Source organism: Anolis sagrei, chromosome 11 (assembly GCF_037176765.1).
Source record: "Anolis sagrei isolate rAnoSag1 chromosome 11, rAnoSag1.mat, whole genome shotgun sequence".
Classification (NCBI taxonomy): Eukaryota; Metazoa; Chordata; class Lepidosauria; order Squamata; family Dactyloidae; genus Anolis; species Anolis sagrei.
In genome coordinates this window covers 25,892,475-25,911,001 of record NC_090031.1, presented here as the reverse complement: position 1 = coordinate 25,911,001, position 18,527 = coordinate 25,892,475, and the positions used below count along the sequence as shown (strand labels likewise).

The 18,527-nt window shown below is 42.4% G+C and overlaps 1 protein-coding gene across 2 annotated transcripts in view; it reads left to right on the top strand.

Moving 5' to 3' along the window:
• The window catches only part of PAFAH1B1 (platelet activating factor acetylhydrolase 1b regulatory subunit 1), a 61,785-nt gene extending 51,087 nt beyond the window's left edge, over nt 1–10,698 (top strand). For both annotated transcript variants that reach the window (XM_060756961.2, XM_067472058.1), the window contains exons 9-11: nt 2,130–2,231; nt 5,162–5,318; nt 7,407–10,698. In XM_060756961.2, the coding sequence (XP_060612944.1) occupies nt 2,130–2,231; nt 5,162–5,318; nt 7,407–7,480 (333 nt within the window). In that variant the 3' untranslated portion in view covers nt 7,481–10,698. The remainder of the gene's footprint in view (nt 1–2,129; nt 2,232–5,161; nt 5,319–7,406) is intronic.
• Nucleotides 10,699–18,527: the final 7,829 nt, after the last annotated feature.

The window sequence follows — 18,527 nt, the reverse complement described above, 5'->3', positions numbered from 1 at the left end:
CTTTTCTTCCTTCTCTCTTTCCTCCCTCCCTCCATTCCCGTCCTTCCTTTATTCCCTCCTTCCTTTCCTTCCACCCTTTCGTCCTACATATTTTCTTCCCTCTTTCCCTCTCTTTCTTCTTCCTTCCAGCCTTCCTTTTTGTCTTTCCTTCCTTCTCTCTTTCCTCCCACCCTCTGGCCCAACCTACATGTCCAAACGCATCCTCTCCTATGAACCAGCTAGGACATTAATATCGTCTGGGGAGGCCCTGCTCTCGATCCTGCCTGCGTCACAAATACGTGACGGGCAAATACGTTGGGCAGGGATGAGAAACAGGGCCTTCTCCATGGTGGCCCCTCGGCTATGGAATATCTTTCCTAGAGACATTAGATCGGCCCCCTCTTTGTTAGCATTCCGGAGGAAAGTTAAGACCTAGTTTTGAGTTCCCCTGAGGGTGAGAAAAGTGGTATAGAAATACTGTAAAAATAATAATCGTTGTGTGAGCAGGTGTTTGAAAAAGCAGTGTAACAAACATAGGAATATGGAATGATTGGGTGGTGAGATTGGATCTTGTTTTTAACTAAGAGATGCTAATGAGTTATGTTTTATTGACTTTGTAATGATCGTATGTTTATGCCATTGTTTTTAATTGTTTTAAATGTTTTATGATGTTTTGAGCATTGAATTTTGCTGCTGTAAATGGCTTTGAGTCGCCCGTGGGCTGAGAAAAGCGATATATAAATATAGTAAATAAATAAATAAATTCCCTTTCTTCCCTCTTTCTCCCTCCCTTCCTCCTTCCCTTCCCTTCCCTCCCTCCCTTCCTTTCTATTTTCTTCCTTCCTTCCTTCTCTCTCTTTCTCCTTCCTTCCTGCCTTCCTTTTTGTCTTTCCTTCCTTCTCTCTTTCCTCCCTCTTTCCTCCATTCTCTTCCATCTTCCCCTCTTTGCTTCCATCCTTCTCTTCCTCCCTCCCTCCCTTCTCTTTTTCCTTTCTCTGGAAACACCCTCCTGGGGGACGTTTAGCTGGGAGAAGAGAAAGTAGAGAGGGAACGTGAGAACCATGTTTCCAGACTTCAAAGGGTGTCCCATGGTGGTGGAGGAGGAGGAGGGTGGAAACTGGCTTTGTGCTGCTCTAGAGACCAGGGCACAAGGGAGCAATGGTTTCAAATGGCAGGGAGAGAGATCCAACTGAAAAGATTAGGAAGAACTTCCTGAGAGTGAGAGCCATTGGAGAGTGGCATAGGCTACCTGTGAGTGTGGTGGACTCTCCTTCTCTGGAGGCTTTTCCACAGAGGCTTGTCTATTGGGAATGCTTTGATTGTGCCTTCCTAAGTGGCAGGGGATGGGCTGGATGGCCCTTGGGGGTCTCTTCCAACTCTAAGATGCTAGATCAGGAGTAGGCAATATGGCGTCTCATGGATACACTTTTCTTCTCCTATCCACCATCTCATCCTGACCAAGGCCAACCCTTATGGGATCCAAATGTTCCCCAATTTCTGCTTCCGAAAGAGAAGAGGAAGGGGAGAAAAGGGCAAGGAGGGAGCTTTGGGAGAACCCTTTTCTCCCGTCCTGCCCACCCCGCTCTGGCCCGCCATGTGGCCCCCAAGTTAGAAATTTTGCCCATGCCTGGTGTAGAGCATGTTGTCTCTCATGCATTTATTTTACATAATACTAAATTGAGCCCCCGGTGGCGCAGTGGGTTAAAGCGCTGAGCTGCTGAGCTTGTTCACTGAAAGGTTGCAGGTTTGAATCTGGGGCGCAGCGTGAGCTTGCGCTGTTAGTCCCAGCTTCTGCCAACCTAGCAGTTCGAAAACATGCAAATGTGAGTAGATCAATAGGTACCTCTCCGGCGGGAAGGTAAGGGCATTCCATGCATTCATGACCTTGGAGGTGTCTACGGACAATTCCGGCTCTTCGGCTTAGAAATGGAGATGAGCACCACCCCAGAGTCGGACACGACTGGACTTAATGTCAGGGGAAAACCTTTACCTTTACTAAATCTTGGTATTGTTCATTTTCAGAGTGACTTTGTCTTTGATTTATTTTAGTGTTTGGACTTGTATTCTCTAAAGGGTGAGCACGATCTTCTTCCATATCAAGTAGCCATTTGTAAAATTGGTGTTTTTATTTCTCTGCCTTTCCTCTGTAGACTAAGAAGAGTGGTAAGCCTGGGCCTTTCCTGCTTTCTGGATCTAGAGACAAGACCATCAAGATGTGGGACATTAGTACTGGCATGTGCCTTATGACTCTGGTACGTTCCCTGTGTTTCTTTTCCTTGTTCCATAAGCAAGTAGAGGGAAACCTCTGGATTCATTACTAAACTTGAGCATTTTTATAGAATTGCTATCCGTTTGGGTTTGTTTCATTTATATGGCCCTGTTTTAGTTTTTGAGCCCTATTTCTTAAAATGGGGCCTTTCCGAATTAGCTGTTTCGTTCTTTTGTCTGAATGAACAAAAATTTTCGGACCACTGGTCAGCATGGACTGCCTTCCCAGGATTCCCTTCCCCTTAGTTTTAGGGGTGAAAATCACCACACGTGGAGGGCACATTGAGCACTCTAAGTCCACCAAGTTTTCTAAATTTTGGGTTATTCCTCAATTTTTAGGGATTTTTTTTTCTTTCTGTGAATAAAATCTCCTTTCCCCCTTTCCCTTCCTCTGGATCTACAGAGGAGCCCTGAGGTTAAATACAACTGTTTTTATTATTTATTGTTTTAATAATTGCTTATGTACTGTCTAATTATGATTTATGTTTAATTATGGTTTTATTATTGTGGTTGTTATGGATTGGCATTGCGTCAGTGTCCAATGTATGACATTGAAGTTTTGCCAGTTATGTGTAAACCGCTTTGAGTCCCCCTAGGGGTGAGAAAAGCGGTATAAAAATACTGTAAATAAATCATAATAAATAAAGACAGGGTTTAAGATACCACTGATTCTGAGATGTCTTCAGAGATTCTGAGATGTCTTCAGAGCGGACCTATAGCATGGCGACATCACTGTTTTCTTGGTCTCTGATTGGCCCAAACTCCTCCTTCCCTGACACATGTAGAGGAAAGACATGCGACCCGAAAACCAAACAAAGAAACTGTGCGACTTCCTCTTTTGTTTTGCTTTTTGTTTCATCCGAAACAAAAAGCCACCTGAATGGATGGTACATAACGAATACCTGAATAAATCAAATGGAACAAATACTACGCCCTCCTCTATTAGTTACTGATTTGTTTGGATAGATCGGGGGTCCTCAAACTACGGCCCACGGGCCACATGTGGCTCATCAAGGACATTTATCCGGCCTGCCAGATGTGGAAAAGGGTGAATCCCCCACCTCCCCAAGATGCGCTGGACCTCATCAAACAAGTGAAGGAGGAAAATTTCTGTTATCCCCCCACAACTCAAACTCTGTTAGCGGAAAAACCATTGGTTGCATTCCTTTAAAAAAAAAAGTGGAAAAGTTGCAAAAGGAAAAGTTGCAAAAGGAGTTCCAGTTTAGATTTAAAGAGCTTCATCTACATCAGTGGTTCTCAACTTGGGGTCCCCAGATGTTTTTGGCCTTCAACTCCCAGAAATCCTATCAGCTGGTAAACTGGATGGGACTTCTGGGAGTTGTAGGCCAAAAACATCTGGGGACCCCAGGTTGAGAACCACTGATGTACATGAACAGGACATATAGCTTTTCCATAACCCATTTTCTATTGACATTGAAAATGTGGATACATTGGCTGAACTGCAGAATTGTGATTCTCTGAAAGAGTCAAGTCAAGCAAGCTTCCTAATTTCTATGCATCTCTCCCTTCTGAGACACATCCTAATCTCAGGAACCATGCAGTCAAAATGGCAACCATCTTTGGCAGCACTTATGTCTGTGAACAGACTTTTTCCAGAATGAAGCATCTGAAATCTCCAACCAGATCTAGACTAACTGATGCACACTTGCATCACTTGTTATGACTAGCAGTGACAAATATAGAACCAGGCATTGACCATCTCATTAGTCCAGTGGTTCTCAACCTTCCTAATGCTGCGACCCCTTAATGCAGTTCCTCATGTTGTGGTGACCCCCAACCATAACATTATTTTCATTGCTACTTCATAACTGTTATTTTGCTACTGTTATGAATCGTAATGTAAATATCTGAGATGCAGGATGTATTTTCATTCACTGGACCAAATTTGGCACAAATACCAAATGCACCCAAATGGGGTTGAGGGGGGTTGATTTTGTCATTTGGGAGTTGTCATTGCTGGGATTTATAGTTCACATACAATCAAAAAGCATTCTGTACTCCACCAATGATGGAATTGAACCAAACTTGACACACAGAATTCCCATGACTAACGGAAAATACTGGAAAGATTTGGTGGGCATTGACCTTGAGTTTTGGAGTTGTAGTTCACCTACATCCAGAGAGTACTGTGGACTCAAACAATGATAGATATGGGCCAAACCTGGCACCAATACTCAACATGCCCAAATGAGAACATTGGTGGAGTTTGGGGAAAATAGACCTTGACATTTGGGAGTTGTATTTACTGGGATTTATAGTTCACCTCCAATCAAAGAGTATTCTGAACCCCACCAATGATAGAATTGGGCCAAACTTCCCACACAGAACCCTCATGACCAACAGAAAACACTGTTTTTTCTAATGGTCTTTCGCAACCCCTTTGACACCACCTTGCGACCCCCGCAGGGGTCCCGACCCCCTGGTTGAGAAACACTGCATTAGCCAAAAGCAGGCCCATAGTTCCCATTGAAATACTGGTAGGTTTGTTGATTTAGCTTTACTTGTTCTTCATTTTAAATATTGTATTTTTTCCTGTTTTGTTTTTTACTGCAAAATAAGATATGTACAGTGTGCATAGGGATTTGATTACAGTTTTTTTAAAAACTATAGTCCGACCAATAGTCTGAGGGACAGTGAACTGCCCCCCTGTTTAAAAAGTTTGAGGACTCCTGGGATAGATCAATCACAATAAATAAAATTAAAATGGTTGCAAGGAAGTTTTTGCAATAGAACAGAGTACCGTATCTCTCCATGAACGTTCCATGATTCCTTTTTTGGGGTAAGGAGAAAACCGATCTCAGCATTGGGATTTGATTTGCATTGTGTTCCCTCAAAACCTGCTTGCCTGACCTTGAGTGCATTTATCTCTCCTCCTTACCCTCCATCCCTAAAGGTGGGCCATGATAACTGGGTACGTGGCGTCCTCTTCCATTCTGGAGGGAAATTTATTTTGAGCTGTGCCGATGACAAGACCTTGCGTGTCTGGGACTACAAGAACAAGAGATGCATGAAGACTCTCAATGCGCACGAACACTTTGTTACCTCGTTGGGTACGTATGCGTGTTAAGGGCGCTCCCAACAAAATGCTGTGGAGCCCACCAGTACCTTCAGCGCAAGGCTGGTCTTACAGCCAACTCTGAACTCGTGTTTCCAACTGTCAGGTTTTCTGGCAGGCTGTTTGTTTCAATGAAAAGTCGTATCGTCTTCCAATACTACATTATTTGATGGTAAACAGAATTGGACAGTGTCAGACTGAGAATGACTAAATTGAAATGTTTGCCTTAGGTCCCCCAGTGTGACTCTTTGGGGAGCGGCTTAAAGAACTGGGTCTGTGAGTATAAGCTGAGGGTGGGAAATGCAGCAGCTACTGGTCAATTTCCAAATAAAAATAGATACCAATACAGTTACATTAATTGAGGCATCCTTAGGTTAAATGCTTTTGAATCTATATAAATAAAAATGTAATGTTTGTTTGTGGGATTAACAGAACTCAAAAACCACTGGACGAATTGACACCAAATTTGGACACAAGACACCTAACAACCCATTGTATGTCCTTCACTCAAAAAAATTGATTTTGTCATTTGGGAGTTGTAGTCACTGGGATTTATAGTTCACCTACAATCAAAGAGCATTCTGAACCCCACCAACGATGGAATTGAACCAAACTTGGCACACAGTTCTCCCATGACCAACAGAAAATGCTGGAAGGGTTTGGTGGGCAGTGTCCTTCGGTTTTGGAGTTCTAGTTCACCTACATCCAGAGAGCACTGTGGACTCAAAGAATGATGGATCTGGACCAAACTCTACGTGAATACTCAATATTCCCAAATGTGAACACTGGTGGAGTTTGGGGAAAATCTTGACATTTGGGAGTAGCAGTTGCTGGGATTTATAGTTCGCCTACAATCACAGAGCATTCTGAACCCCACCAACGATAGAATTGGGCCAAACCCCCCACACAGAACCCCCATGACCACTAGAGTGGGCCACAGCAACGCATGGCAGGGGGTGGCTAGTATTTATATAAAACTGTAATTTAAGATAAGACTGTTCAACTGATAAAATGATTATTAACCTTCTTCAGTGTAAATATGCTTACGTATCCTACCAATAATAATAGAGTAAAATAATAAATGTAATAATAATAAAGTAAAATAATAAATGCAATAAAAATAATAGAGTAAAAAAGTAATGTAATAACAATAATAAAGTAAAATAATAAATGTAATAATAATAAATAGAGTAAAATAATACATGGAATAATAAATAAATTAATGTAAATGTATGAATAATAATAATAGAGTAAAATAATAAATATAATAATAAAAATAATAACAACCAGTAAAGTAATAAATAACTAACTTTTGCAGCCTTGTAAAAGGGCTGTAAAGCTCAGCTTATACTTGAGTATATATGGTATTTGAACGAATATCATAAACTGCTCCCCTTTGTTTTTCCAGCAATGTGTTTATGGTTTGCACCATTTTGAGGCATTTTTCCTTCGTCATGGGTCTCCTGCTTGAGGCCTTTCGGACAACCACATTCGCTGTGGTCAGGAGTTCAGAGCTTTTGCAAATGTTGGAAACTTGCAAATAAATAACCCTGTCATGTTTACTTCTTTAGGAATCTTGAGATCCATCAGCATGACTCTGGTCAGTATCTGCCAGATGTTGACCATAGAATTGCACCGGAAAACCTAGAGATTCTTTTGGTCTTGCAGTGTGCTGCTTATGATGAATCTGTAGAGTAGTGGTTCCCAATCTGTGGGTCCCCGGGTGTTTTGGCCTACAACTCCCGGAAATCCTAGCCATTAGGGTTTCTGAGAGTTGAAGGCCAAAACATCTGGGTACCCACAGGTTGAGAACCACAGCTCTAGTGGATGTTGACCACAGAGTCGCACTGGAGGACCTAGAGGAAACATTTCAATTCCCGTTGGACAACTGTAACATTTAATTCCCCATTGTGGTCCCTGTGAATTGCACATTTGGTAATCCTGCGCAGAAATTACCAAATGTGCGAATTCACAGGCAACCTATAATTCTACCAGCTCCTCGGGTGTCACCCGGTCCTGCTATTTGGCTACTATTGCCTTGTTATTTGTCTCTCATTAACTTCTCTTTTCCCCTTTCTTTCAGATTTCCACAAGACAGCCCCCTATGTGGTCACTGGCAGCGTAGATCAAACAGTAAAAGTGTGGGAGTGCCGTTGATTGAGTCCACATCCGACGACCCACCTCCCCCTTTCCCTCCCTCTCTGGATGCACTCGGATACCATGATTACCCATTGAGCTCTGTTTAAAATAAATATTGTCCTTTCATGTAAATTATTCTGGATGTAGATTGAGCTTATTAAATGTTACACACAAAGTATTCATGCATGGTGAATCCAAATTGTATACTGTAAATTTACATACGTTGTCTAGAAGTACCATAGGTTTAATAAGAACATGGGCTGGCATTGGTCACATCAGACCTGACAAGGCAGAAACGCTGGTTGGTCGTCTTTGGGGGCACTTAAACTGGAAAGGCAGCAAAGCCGTTCTGTGCTGGATCGATTGGGCACCCGTTTCTCCTCTTTGTGCGGGCGGCTCTTGTGCGGGGTGTTTTGGGGGGCAGGCGGGGGCTCCTTCAGAAACACGTTATCTCTGTAACATCACTTAAGTGTGCTTATGAAACCTACGGATGCTAGATCATCAAGGCTGCAACTTAGAATCTTACATAATGAACGGAGAGAAATTAGAAATGTCCGGTTTTTCTTTTCCGCCTCTAGTGGGACATTTGCCAAATCAATAGGATCTCTTTTTTATTATTATTATTATTACTACTATTTTGGCTTCCTATCAGGTTGAAATAACAGAAGGAAACAAATGTTCATACTCGTACCCTAGTCGGAAGAGAAAGCTTGATATGATGTGATGTGTAATTATTATTATTATTATTTAAAATTTGGTCTTTGGTGTTCTGTTGGGTTCTAATGCTTCCCACGAGGAGGCGGTGAGTCTTGCGTACAGTTAATTCTCACCGGGGCAAGTTGGATTTCATCTCTCCCAGTTGACTCCCTGACGGTTTGGCACTTTCCCTGACGGCTTCGGTTTGTTGAGTTGGCACATCAGTTTGTGGAGTGGGCGCTTCAAAAGATGGCTCTCTCTCTAGCCCTCATTTTGTCAGTCTGAGTGTGTCATAAAAGGGGGATAATATTTGGACGAGCCATTTCTTCCCAGTGAGTGAAAGCAGAGAACAGTCAGGTGGCACGGTACGGGTGTTTCTGAATATTGGGTCTTGAGCAGAGCTAACGGTCTGACTTATTTTAACAAAACACTTTATGAGCTCTGTAAATTTTTAATGACTCCCACTTCTTTGAAAAGAAGAAATATTTGAGGGGTGGGACCTTATTTGGAGAGTTTCAAGAGAAAGTAAACAGACTTTGTTTTGCCTGTGTGGAAGAACGTTTTTGTCTCCATTTCTTCTGCAAAGGACGGTAAATTCAGAAGTAGGGAGTCAGGTTTGTTTGACCTAAATTCTGCAATGTTCCTCCATATTAAAAGAAACCACGAATCAACACTTATCTTCATTTTTAAGCTTTTCTTGCAAAAGAAAATGCTTTTGTCTTTTGAGAATTTCCAAATCCGTTGTAACGGTGTTTGTGAACCAAGATAGAGCCAGTCGGTTATTCTGTTGCAAGGTACCTTACTGACATGGGAATTTGACCACTGTTTTCCTCCTTTTTTTCAAACTTTTCCAGTCTGTAATCAGTTTGCAATAGGGGAAGCCACCCTCCTTTCTGTGAATGACTTGAAACTCGTGTAAGACCCGAATTAATTTGACAGCAAAGTCTCAGGGAAAGTGGTGGATTGCATCTGCAGATAGAGCCCTATTTGGAGATGCTAGAAAGAGCGGAAAGGGACGGAGGGCCTGGTGGCGGCGCGATTTCGTTTTGGGTCCCTCCTTTTTGTTGTCGTTTTATCTCCGGCTGTCTTTTCCTGTGCCTTTTTTCTTTTTTCTGCGAAGCGCGTTGAGGTTTGGAAAGTAGGAGGATTTTGAGTCGGCCGGCACTTAGGAGCGTTTGGCGGCAGGGTCATCGCATCACCAAAGTCGGTTCTCTTTCAAACGATGTCGCAGAATGATACTCTTCCTCTCTTTATCTCACATTCCAGAATTGCATGAACGGAGGGAAAAAATTTAGACACATCCTTTCTCTCTTTATCCCCCCCAATCAGTTTTTTTCTTTGTGTGCAATTTCGACACAATCCGAAATCCGATGTCTCAGAACGTCTTGCACTTTACCGTAATTTCTTTTCCTTTCTTTTTTTTGTCGAAAAGCCGTCCTGCTTTTGTGTGTGGTGTGACCAATGATGTGCCCAGAGCACTAATAATAATAATAATTTTTTAAAAAAAAATTAAGGAAAAAAAACACAGAATACTAGTTGCTAGCAAGTTGTCAAGAGCTGTGGAGCACTGTGATGTTTTGAAAGCTTTGGCTATCGCTTCACCGAGCCCCCGACCCCATCCGCTTCCGGGTCCCTTCGTACCCGGAGGCCGCGTCTCCTATTTACCTCTTTAATGTTTTTAATGCAAGTCCAATCTGTCTGTAAAACCATCCCTTAATGTAGCTTTCTCTCCTTTCCCCGCCGCGCCTCACTCCCCTGCTCCATTATCCAGCCCATGGAAGCTAAATTTAGGTAAATTTGGGGTTTCGCACACAGTAACTGGCTTGATAATCCCGAGACGGATGCGTTGAGTACAGCCTTTACAGGATTTTGAATGAAGGAAGAGGAATGATTCTCTTAATTCCATACAGAGTCCAATGTTGTTGTTTTTCCCCCCGTTCCTTTTTAATACGCAGGGTACTTAGCTAATGTAAAATCTCTCCCTTAGTGGCCGAAATGATGAAATTGGCAAAACCAGTTTGGGAGAGAAAATTAGGGGGAGGTTGAGCTGGATTGGCAAGTCGTGACTGGCCGTTTCCCATCCTCTTCCCATTGTGTCCCTGTAAGTAACCACTTTCTCCTCCTAAGCATATCCTTCCATCTCCCCAAAGGTTGTTCCGAAGAGAATTAGCAAAATCTTCCACATTTTGAGACGTTTGATCCTGACACTGACATGAAGACCAATGTGTCTTCATTATTACTACTACTACTATTATTATTATTATTTTCCATGAGATCGACGTAGCGGTTGCCATTGGAGAAAGTTTCTTTCCTCACCCCCACCCCAGACTGTAGGAGTTAACTGAAGATATTGACACACTTAAAAAAAAAGTTTCAAAAGAAAATCAGTAAAGGAATGTATATAATACTGCTCTGTGTTTTACAGTAAGATTTGTTGCTCTCAGACTGTGTAAAACAAAATTTATCCATGTTTTCTGCATATTAAAACAAAAAATCTTATTGTACCAATTGGTAAACTATTAAATGCATATAAAACTAAATGTGTTTCTTTTCTTTCTTTTTTGCTTAGGTACAGAAAAGATGAGAGGCTTAAGAGCAAAAAAAAATTAAAAAAAATTAGCTACCTGGAGATTAGGGTCAGAGAAATCAATGGCTTCAATAGGGAGGCTCTCTTTGTTGTTTCTATACAGGTTAGTGGGGCAACGGATGGGAATGGCTGGGTCTTCAGAAGAGACGTCTTCCATGATACTAAAGCTCCTTTGAGGCATTATACTTAGGAAGCGTCAGATGCATTCCTGGCCCAAACTCTATGCATAATAGACATCCTCCTGGTAGGTGCTGAGATAAGTCCAAATCTTAAGAAAGCCGTACATGTAAGCAATTGCAAGTGTAAAAGCATTCTCCTTGAATTATTATTATTATTAGTAGTAGTAGTAGTACTAAGCAATTGCAAGTGTAAAAGCATTCTCCTTGAATTATTATTATTATTAGTAGTAGTAGTAGTACTAAGCAATTGCAAATGTAAAAGCATGCTCCTTGAATTATTATTATTAGTAGTAGTAGTAGTAAGCATTTGTAAATGTAAAAGCATTCTCCTTGTATTATTATTATTCGTAGTAGTAGCAGCAGCAGCAAGCAATTGCAAGTGTAAAAGCATTCTCCTTGTATTATTATTAGTATTAGTAATAGTAAGAGTAGTAGTAAGCAATTGCAAGTGTAAAAGCATTTTTCTTTAATTATTATTAGTAGCAGTAAGCAATTGCAAGTGTAAAAGCATTCTCCTTGAATTATTATTATTAGGAGTAGGAGTAGTAAGCAATTGCAAGTGTAAAAGCATTCTCACTGAATTATTATTATTATTACTATTATTAGTAGTAGTAGTAGTAAGCAGTTGCAAGTGTAAAAGCATTCTCCATGTATTATTATTATTATTATTATTATTATTATTATTATTATTAGGAGTAGGAGTAGTAAGCAATTGTAAGTGTAAAAGCATTCTCGCTGAATTATTATTAGTAGTAGTAGTAGTAAGCAGTTGCAAGTGTAAAAGCATTCTCCTTGAATTATTATTAATAGTAGTAAGCAATTGCAAGTGTAAAAGCATTCTCCTTGAATTATTATTAATAGGAGTAGTAAGCAATTGCAAGTGTAAAAGCATTCTCCCTGAATAATTATTATTATTATTAGCAGTACATCAAATCATCCAGGCATCCCCTGGGCAACGTCCTTGCAATTCTCTCACAACAGAAGCAACTTGCAGTTTCTCAAGTCGCTCCTGACACGACAAAAAAAAAAGTAGTAGTAGTAGTAAGCAATTTCAAGTGTAAAAACATTCTCCTTGAATTATTATTATTAGTAGGAGTAGGAGTAGTAAATAATTGCAAGTGTAAAAGCATTCTCCCTAAATTATTATTATTATTAATAGTAGTAGTAGTAGTAGTAAGCAGTTGCAAGTGTAAAAGCATTGTCCAATAATAATAATAATAATAATAATAATAATAATAATAATAAAAAGAAGAAGTAGTAGTAGTAAGCAATTCTGAGAAATTTTTATGTGACACAGAATATATAGGAATATGAAATAAGTACTAAAATCGAACATTTAGTGATGGCAAATCAGCATTTGCAAGGCTTGCTTAAAAAGACTGATCTGCCTCTTTATGAAGTACAAATGAAGCATCTTCTGCAGAATTGGGCCACGAATAAGACTGCTTCATTGTATATACTCGTGTAAGGAGTCATCCCCATCTCTTGAGTCGAATGTCAAAAGGCATGAGTTTAGTAGCATAACATGGCCAAAGGGCTGACCTAGCCAAACAGTTGGTCCATCCCAGAAGGTTTATTTCTGCTCTGAATTTGGGCAAGGTGTGTTGGGCAAGTGGGCTTATTAACAAAAGACCCTCTTCATAAATGTATAGCAGAATAACTTATTAGTGACAGCATAACCAGGAACCAGTAGCCAAGAGTGATCAAAAGAACAAAAACACACAGACCAATGTTATCTCTTCCAAAGGAGGCTTTTCTTTATAACAAAAAATATAATTGAACTATTTACAACAAGGTTTCACTAACACAAAGTTCTTTATACTTCCTTCTTTGCTTCCACACTGGGTTTCCTTCCCATGCAGATAAAAAGCTTCACTCTCACAGAGCCTCTTCTCACACCAAACTTACACAGGAGCTTTTTACACACAGCAGCCATCACACTGGAGCTTTATATACAAGGCCTTCTCTCACCAAAGTCTTCTCACACCAGGCCTTTCTCCCACTGAGATCTTCTCACACCGAAGACTCTCAGAATGACACCTCTCCTACACTGAGGTGAACTACACTGAGGCCTACTAACACACCGAGGCCCTTCTTCCACAGAGATCTCTCATACTGAGAGCATACGAACACCAAGGCCTACTTATACTGAGGCCTACTAACACACCGAGGCTCTTCTTCCACAGAGATCTTTCATACTGAGAGCAAACTAACACTGAGGCCTACTTATAATGATGCCTACTAACACACCGAGGCCCTTCTTCCACAGAGATCTCTCATAGACTGAGAGCAAACTAACACTGAGGCCTACTTATACCGAGGCCTACTAACACACCGAGGCACTTCTTCCACAGAGATCTCTCATAGACAGAGAGCAAACTAACTGAGACCTACTTATACTGAGGCCTACTAACACACCGAGGCCCTTCTTCCACAGAGATTTCTCATAGACTGAGAGCAAACTAACACTGAGGCCTACTTCTACTGAGGCCTACTAACACCCTGAGGCCCTTCTTCCACAGAGATCTCTCATAGACTGAGAGCAAACACACTGAGGCCTACTAACACTCTGAGGTCCTTCTTCCACAGAGATCTCTCATAGACTGAGAGCAAACGAACACTGAGGCCTACTAACACACTGAGGTCCTTCCATCACAGAGATCTTTCATAGACTGAGAGCAAACTAACACTGAGGCCTACTTCTACTGAGGCCTACTAACACACTGAGGCCCTTCTTCCACAGAGATCTCTCAATAGACTGAGAGAAAACACACTGAGGCCTACTAACACTCCGAGGTCCTTCTTCCACAGAGATCTCTCATAGACTGAGAGCAAACTAACACTGAGGCCCACTAACACTCTGAGGTCCTTCTTCCACAGAGATCTCTCATAGACTGAGAGCAAACTAACACTGAGGCCCTTCTTCCACAGAGATCTCTCATAGACTGAGAGCTATATCCATTTAACCCTTTCAGTGCTTGACTCACATTTTTGTAATTAAAAATACCTAGTTAATTTTTACTATTTTTGACAAAGTGGACCATGTTAAAAGCTTGCGCACGTCAAAATTAACTTGGTCTGTTGTGTCGGAATTTAAACACAACCCGGAACCATTTTATTGGATTGATTATATCATTTTTGGGAGTTGTCATAGGGTAAAAAATACCTAATGAAGGAACTACCTCCAAGGTGCCAGAGGAAAGCCACCACAATGACTATCAAACCCACAGAGCTGTAATTTGACCTAAATTCCATCCAAGACCCAAATGAGCAACTGTATTAACCGTAGGCGAGCACAGTTTTGCTAACCTAATTAATATTGATTCTTCTATCGGGTGGCCTCATTACGTTCTCTTCCACTGAAACGATTTTACCTAGACATCGTTTCTTTGACCTTCGTTTTCCAGAAGGAGATGTTTACTGGCGTTTTTGCCATGTCGGCAAACAATATAAAAATACAAATGAAAAACCTCCAGAGAAGAAGACTCCACAAGACTCCAAGGCAGCAGCATGTTCCACAGTTGGGCATCTCTGACGGTCAGGATGTTGAGGGGGAATCTCTTTTCCAGTTTATGAAGTGTGAATCCATTGCAGAGCAGTAGGAAACAAGCCAAAGAGGAGGACCAAAAAATGGCAAAATATTTTATGAGGGGCCTTCATGAAAGATTTCCCCTGACCATCTTCCTGTGGACTGACAGCAATGAAACTTGGCCCAGTTCTTAGTCCTCCTCTCCATCAGTCTACCTAGGAACACACACTTCTCCCATCTTTGTAAACACCTCTCTTGGAGAAGTCGACAGGTTGCTCCAAAAGCAACGTTGTGATTTCGGAAATCGGAGTCTCATCATCTGAGAAATGCTTGCCCTTCAAAAGTAACTTCATGAAGGATCTCGTAGTTGAAGGGCATCTTTCCTGCTTCCGAGGCTTTGACGTTCTCCAAGATGAGCTTGACGCGGCTGTGCAGCATCTTGATGGCGCTGTGCTGGGCAATGAGGTGTTTGGCCACTGTGGAGTTCTCCCCGCTGCCAGTGGCCATCATCCGTGCCACGTGGTCCACCCTGATGCACTCCTCCGTGGCCAAGGTCAGCTCTGCAAAGAGCATGGTGGCCTCTCCATTGATGATGTTGATCACAGACACAAAAACACTACCTACCGGTGCTGAGCACAGACAAGTTCAAGACAGATTTCTATGATCAATGCAATGACGTGGGCCTGATGACCTACCTGGGCAACATCATGAACCAGTTTATGAACAAGTTCAACATCCTCTATGACCGCTAGGGCATCGGACGCAGGATGCGGGGGCTTTTCTTCTGAGGCCCCCAAGCACCCTTCGCCTAATAAAGCCATTTATGCTGTCTGGTGGGGGGAAAGTAACTTCATGGTTGGAAAGAAGTGGAAGTCTGATGACATGAGGTTGGGTGAATAAGGGGGATGTGGTTGAATTTCAAAGGCACATAGGAGCATGCTTCTTCCATGTGGGCAACAGGTGAGTTGTGAATGGGTGCAATGCCTTGGTTTTGATGGACTCTCACAACTTCCACAGCAGTGAAGCATAGTATCCCTTAGTGATCGTGGAATCCTTTGGTAGGAAATCCATCCATACTACTCCGCACTGGTCCCAAAATACTGTGAGCGTGACCTTGCCTGCCAAGAGTTGGGCACGTGCCTTCTTTGGAGGCGGTGAGTCAGGATGCTTCAATTGCATCAACTGGACTTGAGTCTCAGGATCAGAGGGATAGACCCAGCATTCATCCTGTGTGATCAGTCTGTTGATAAAATCACAGAGCCACTTCTTACACTGAACTTACACAGGAGCTTCACACAGCTTTACACGCAGCAACCTTCACACTGCAGCTTCACCCTCAATGGCCTTCAACCTTGGGCTTCTTCTCACGAAGTGGATCTTAGCTACGTCCCATGCACAAGACTCGTAGACAAGAGTAGAAATGAACAGAAAAAATCTTTACTCTTAATAGCAGAGATGAAATACAAACTTGCAATGTTACATACAAAAAACAAAACAGTGCAAGAAACTTAGTCTTTGTAAGTTACACAAAATAAGGCATCTTCATCTTAAATCCAATGAGAAAGCAAAACATAAACCTTGAGCAAACAGCTATTACACCATAGCCTCCTTTAGAGCAGCATAACGGCTTCTCTCTAACCTGCTCCTCAGAGCAGAGCCTTTGAGCAAAAAGATCTCCTTAGAGAAAAAGCTCTCCAGAACTGTATTCTAAAACGCATACAGTTATGCCCTATTGGGTGTGGTCCAAAATTGCTGGTTGACCTACATTACCAGCTGCACATAATAATTACCATCACAAGGTCTTTCTTCAACACACACACACACTTGGTCCTGCTACAACTTACTATAACAAGCTTCTCACACCAGAGGTCTACTAACACCGAGGTCTTACCTTACACTGAGGCCTTTTCACATTGAGGGCTCTCTCACACCAAGGCCTTCTCATACTGAGACCTACTAACACACAGAGGACCTTGTCAAGAATTCTGTGACTGCACGTTGCTCAGGTCGCAGTGACCAACCATCTGCGCAGGATTCCACACTTCGCACTTTAACAACATAACTATTCAATGCTAAGGTTTCCTGCCCAAATGGAACTGTAGAGGAGAGTCTACTGAAGAAGCCAGTACCTGCTGCATACCAGTACTGCCATCTGTTGAGCAGTTACGAAGGTGGAGGCATTACTTTTCACTTTTAACAACACGACCATTCAATGCTAAGGCTTCCCGCCAAAATGGAACTGTAGAGGAGAGTCTACTGAACAAGCCAGTACCTGCTGCATACCAGTACTGCCATCTGTTGAGCAGTTACGAAGGTGGAGGCATTACTTTTCACTTTAACAACACAACCGTTCAGTGCTAAGGCTTCCCGCCAAAAAGGAACTGTAGAGAGTCTACTGAACAAGCCAGTACCTGCTGCATACCAGTACTGCCATCTGTTGAGGAGTTACGAAGGTGGAGGCATTACTTTTCACTTTAACAACACAACCGTTCAGTGCTAAGACTTCCCGCTGAAATGGAACTGTAGAGGAGAGTCTACTGAACAAGCCAGTACCTGCTGCATACCAGTACTGCCATCTGTTGAGCAGTTACGAAGGTGGAGGCATTACTTTTCACTTTAACAACACAACCGTTCAATGCTAAGGCTTCCCGCCAAAATGGAACTGTAGAGGAGAGAATTCAAGAATCCATCTGAACACGAGGAAGAACTTCCTGACTGTGAGAGCCGTTCAGCAGTGGAACTCTCTGCCCCGGAGTGTGGTGGAGGCTCCTTCTTTGGAAGCTTTTAAACAGCCTGGATGGCCATCTGTCAGGGGTGATTTGAATGCAACATTCCTGCTTCTTGGCAGAATGGGGTTGGACTGGATGGCCCATAAGGTCTCTTCCAACTCTTGATTCTATGATTCTAGGAGGGTCTACTGAACAAGCCAGTACTTGCTGCATACCAGTACTGCCAGCTGTTGAGTTATAGAGGTGGAGGCATTACTTTTCATACGTTCTTCCCCATTGGGATTGGCAGTCTCAGGAGGTCATTTTGGGTTCTGATCCTGTCCTCTGGGCTACTAGCTCTCTTGATTTGCTGTCACAATGTTAATGGTGATACATCCCCCTTGTGTTCAACTAGATGTGGTTAAGCTTCTGTTGGGCGGAGAGAAAGTGCGGCTTTCCAATTTGTAGTAACCCAGCAACTGTTCCTTAGCACTGGCCCAGTTGACGTTTGTACAAAGAGATGGTTTCCCAGAGGCTAGATTTGTGGAGAAACGTGGAGGAGGGCAGGAGGGATGTTTCCGCTTCTAACCCAGGGTTCCCCCCAAGTCCTTGCGGAATCAGGATCGGGGGAAGCAAACGCCACGCTCAGAAGCCAGCTAAGCAGAAATATTGGCCTATATTCTCCTCCCAAACCTCGGTGGTTGGAAAGGTTGCATGTTTCTATGGTAACTTTAATTTTTCTGGTCGGCGAAGGCCTCGTGGCTCCTGTGGGCAACGGCTGCCTGGCTTTCCTTGCCCGCTAAGAAATGCCACAGTACTTGCTGAAGTTGTTTAGTCTGGCAGTAAAAGGAAGTATGTCATATCCCTGGTCGGCTTCTCATCTCAGAAAACCTTGCACAGATAAAGAGCGGTTGACAATTTGCTTGAAATCAGTCCATATAAGAAGGACCCAGGAGTCTTTGTAGACCACAAACAACACGAGCCAACAGTGTGATGCGGCAGCGAAAAAAGCCAATGCATCCAAAGTGACTGGTGTCTAGATTGAGTGAAGTCATTGTCCCACTCTCTTCTGCTTTGGTCAAGGATATTGACAAGGTGGAAGGTGTCCAGTTTGATCCAAAGTTTGGCAGCCATCAATCCCTATCCGGAAACTGGGTATGTTTAATAATAGTAATCTATATATATAAAAAGGGAAAGGGCGTTCAACGGGACAGCAAAACGCGAAAACCCCCCGACGAAAACTCACCAAATTTGCCGTGCACATACCTCAACCCACAAGGTATGCACGACACTCATCAAAATTCCAAACGACATTTCAACAAACTCACAATTACAAAAACCAACTGAGCATGTGCAGTGCCCAGGG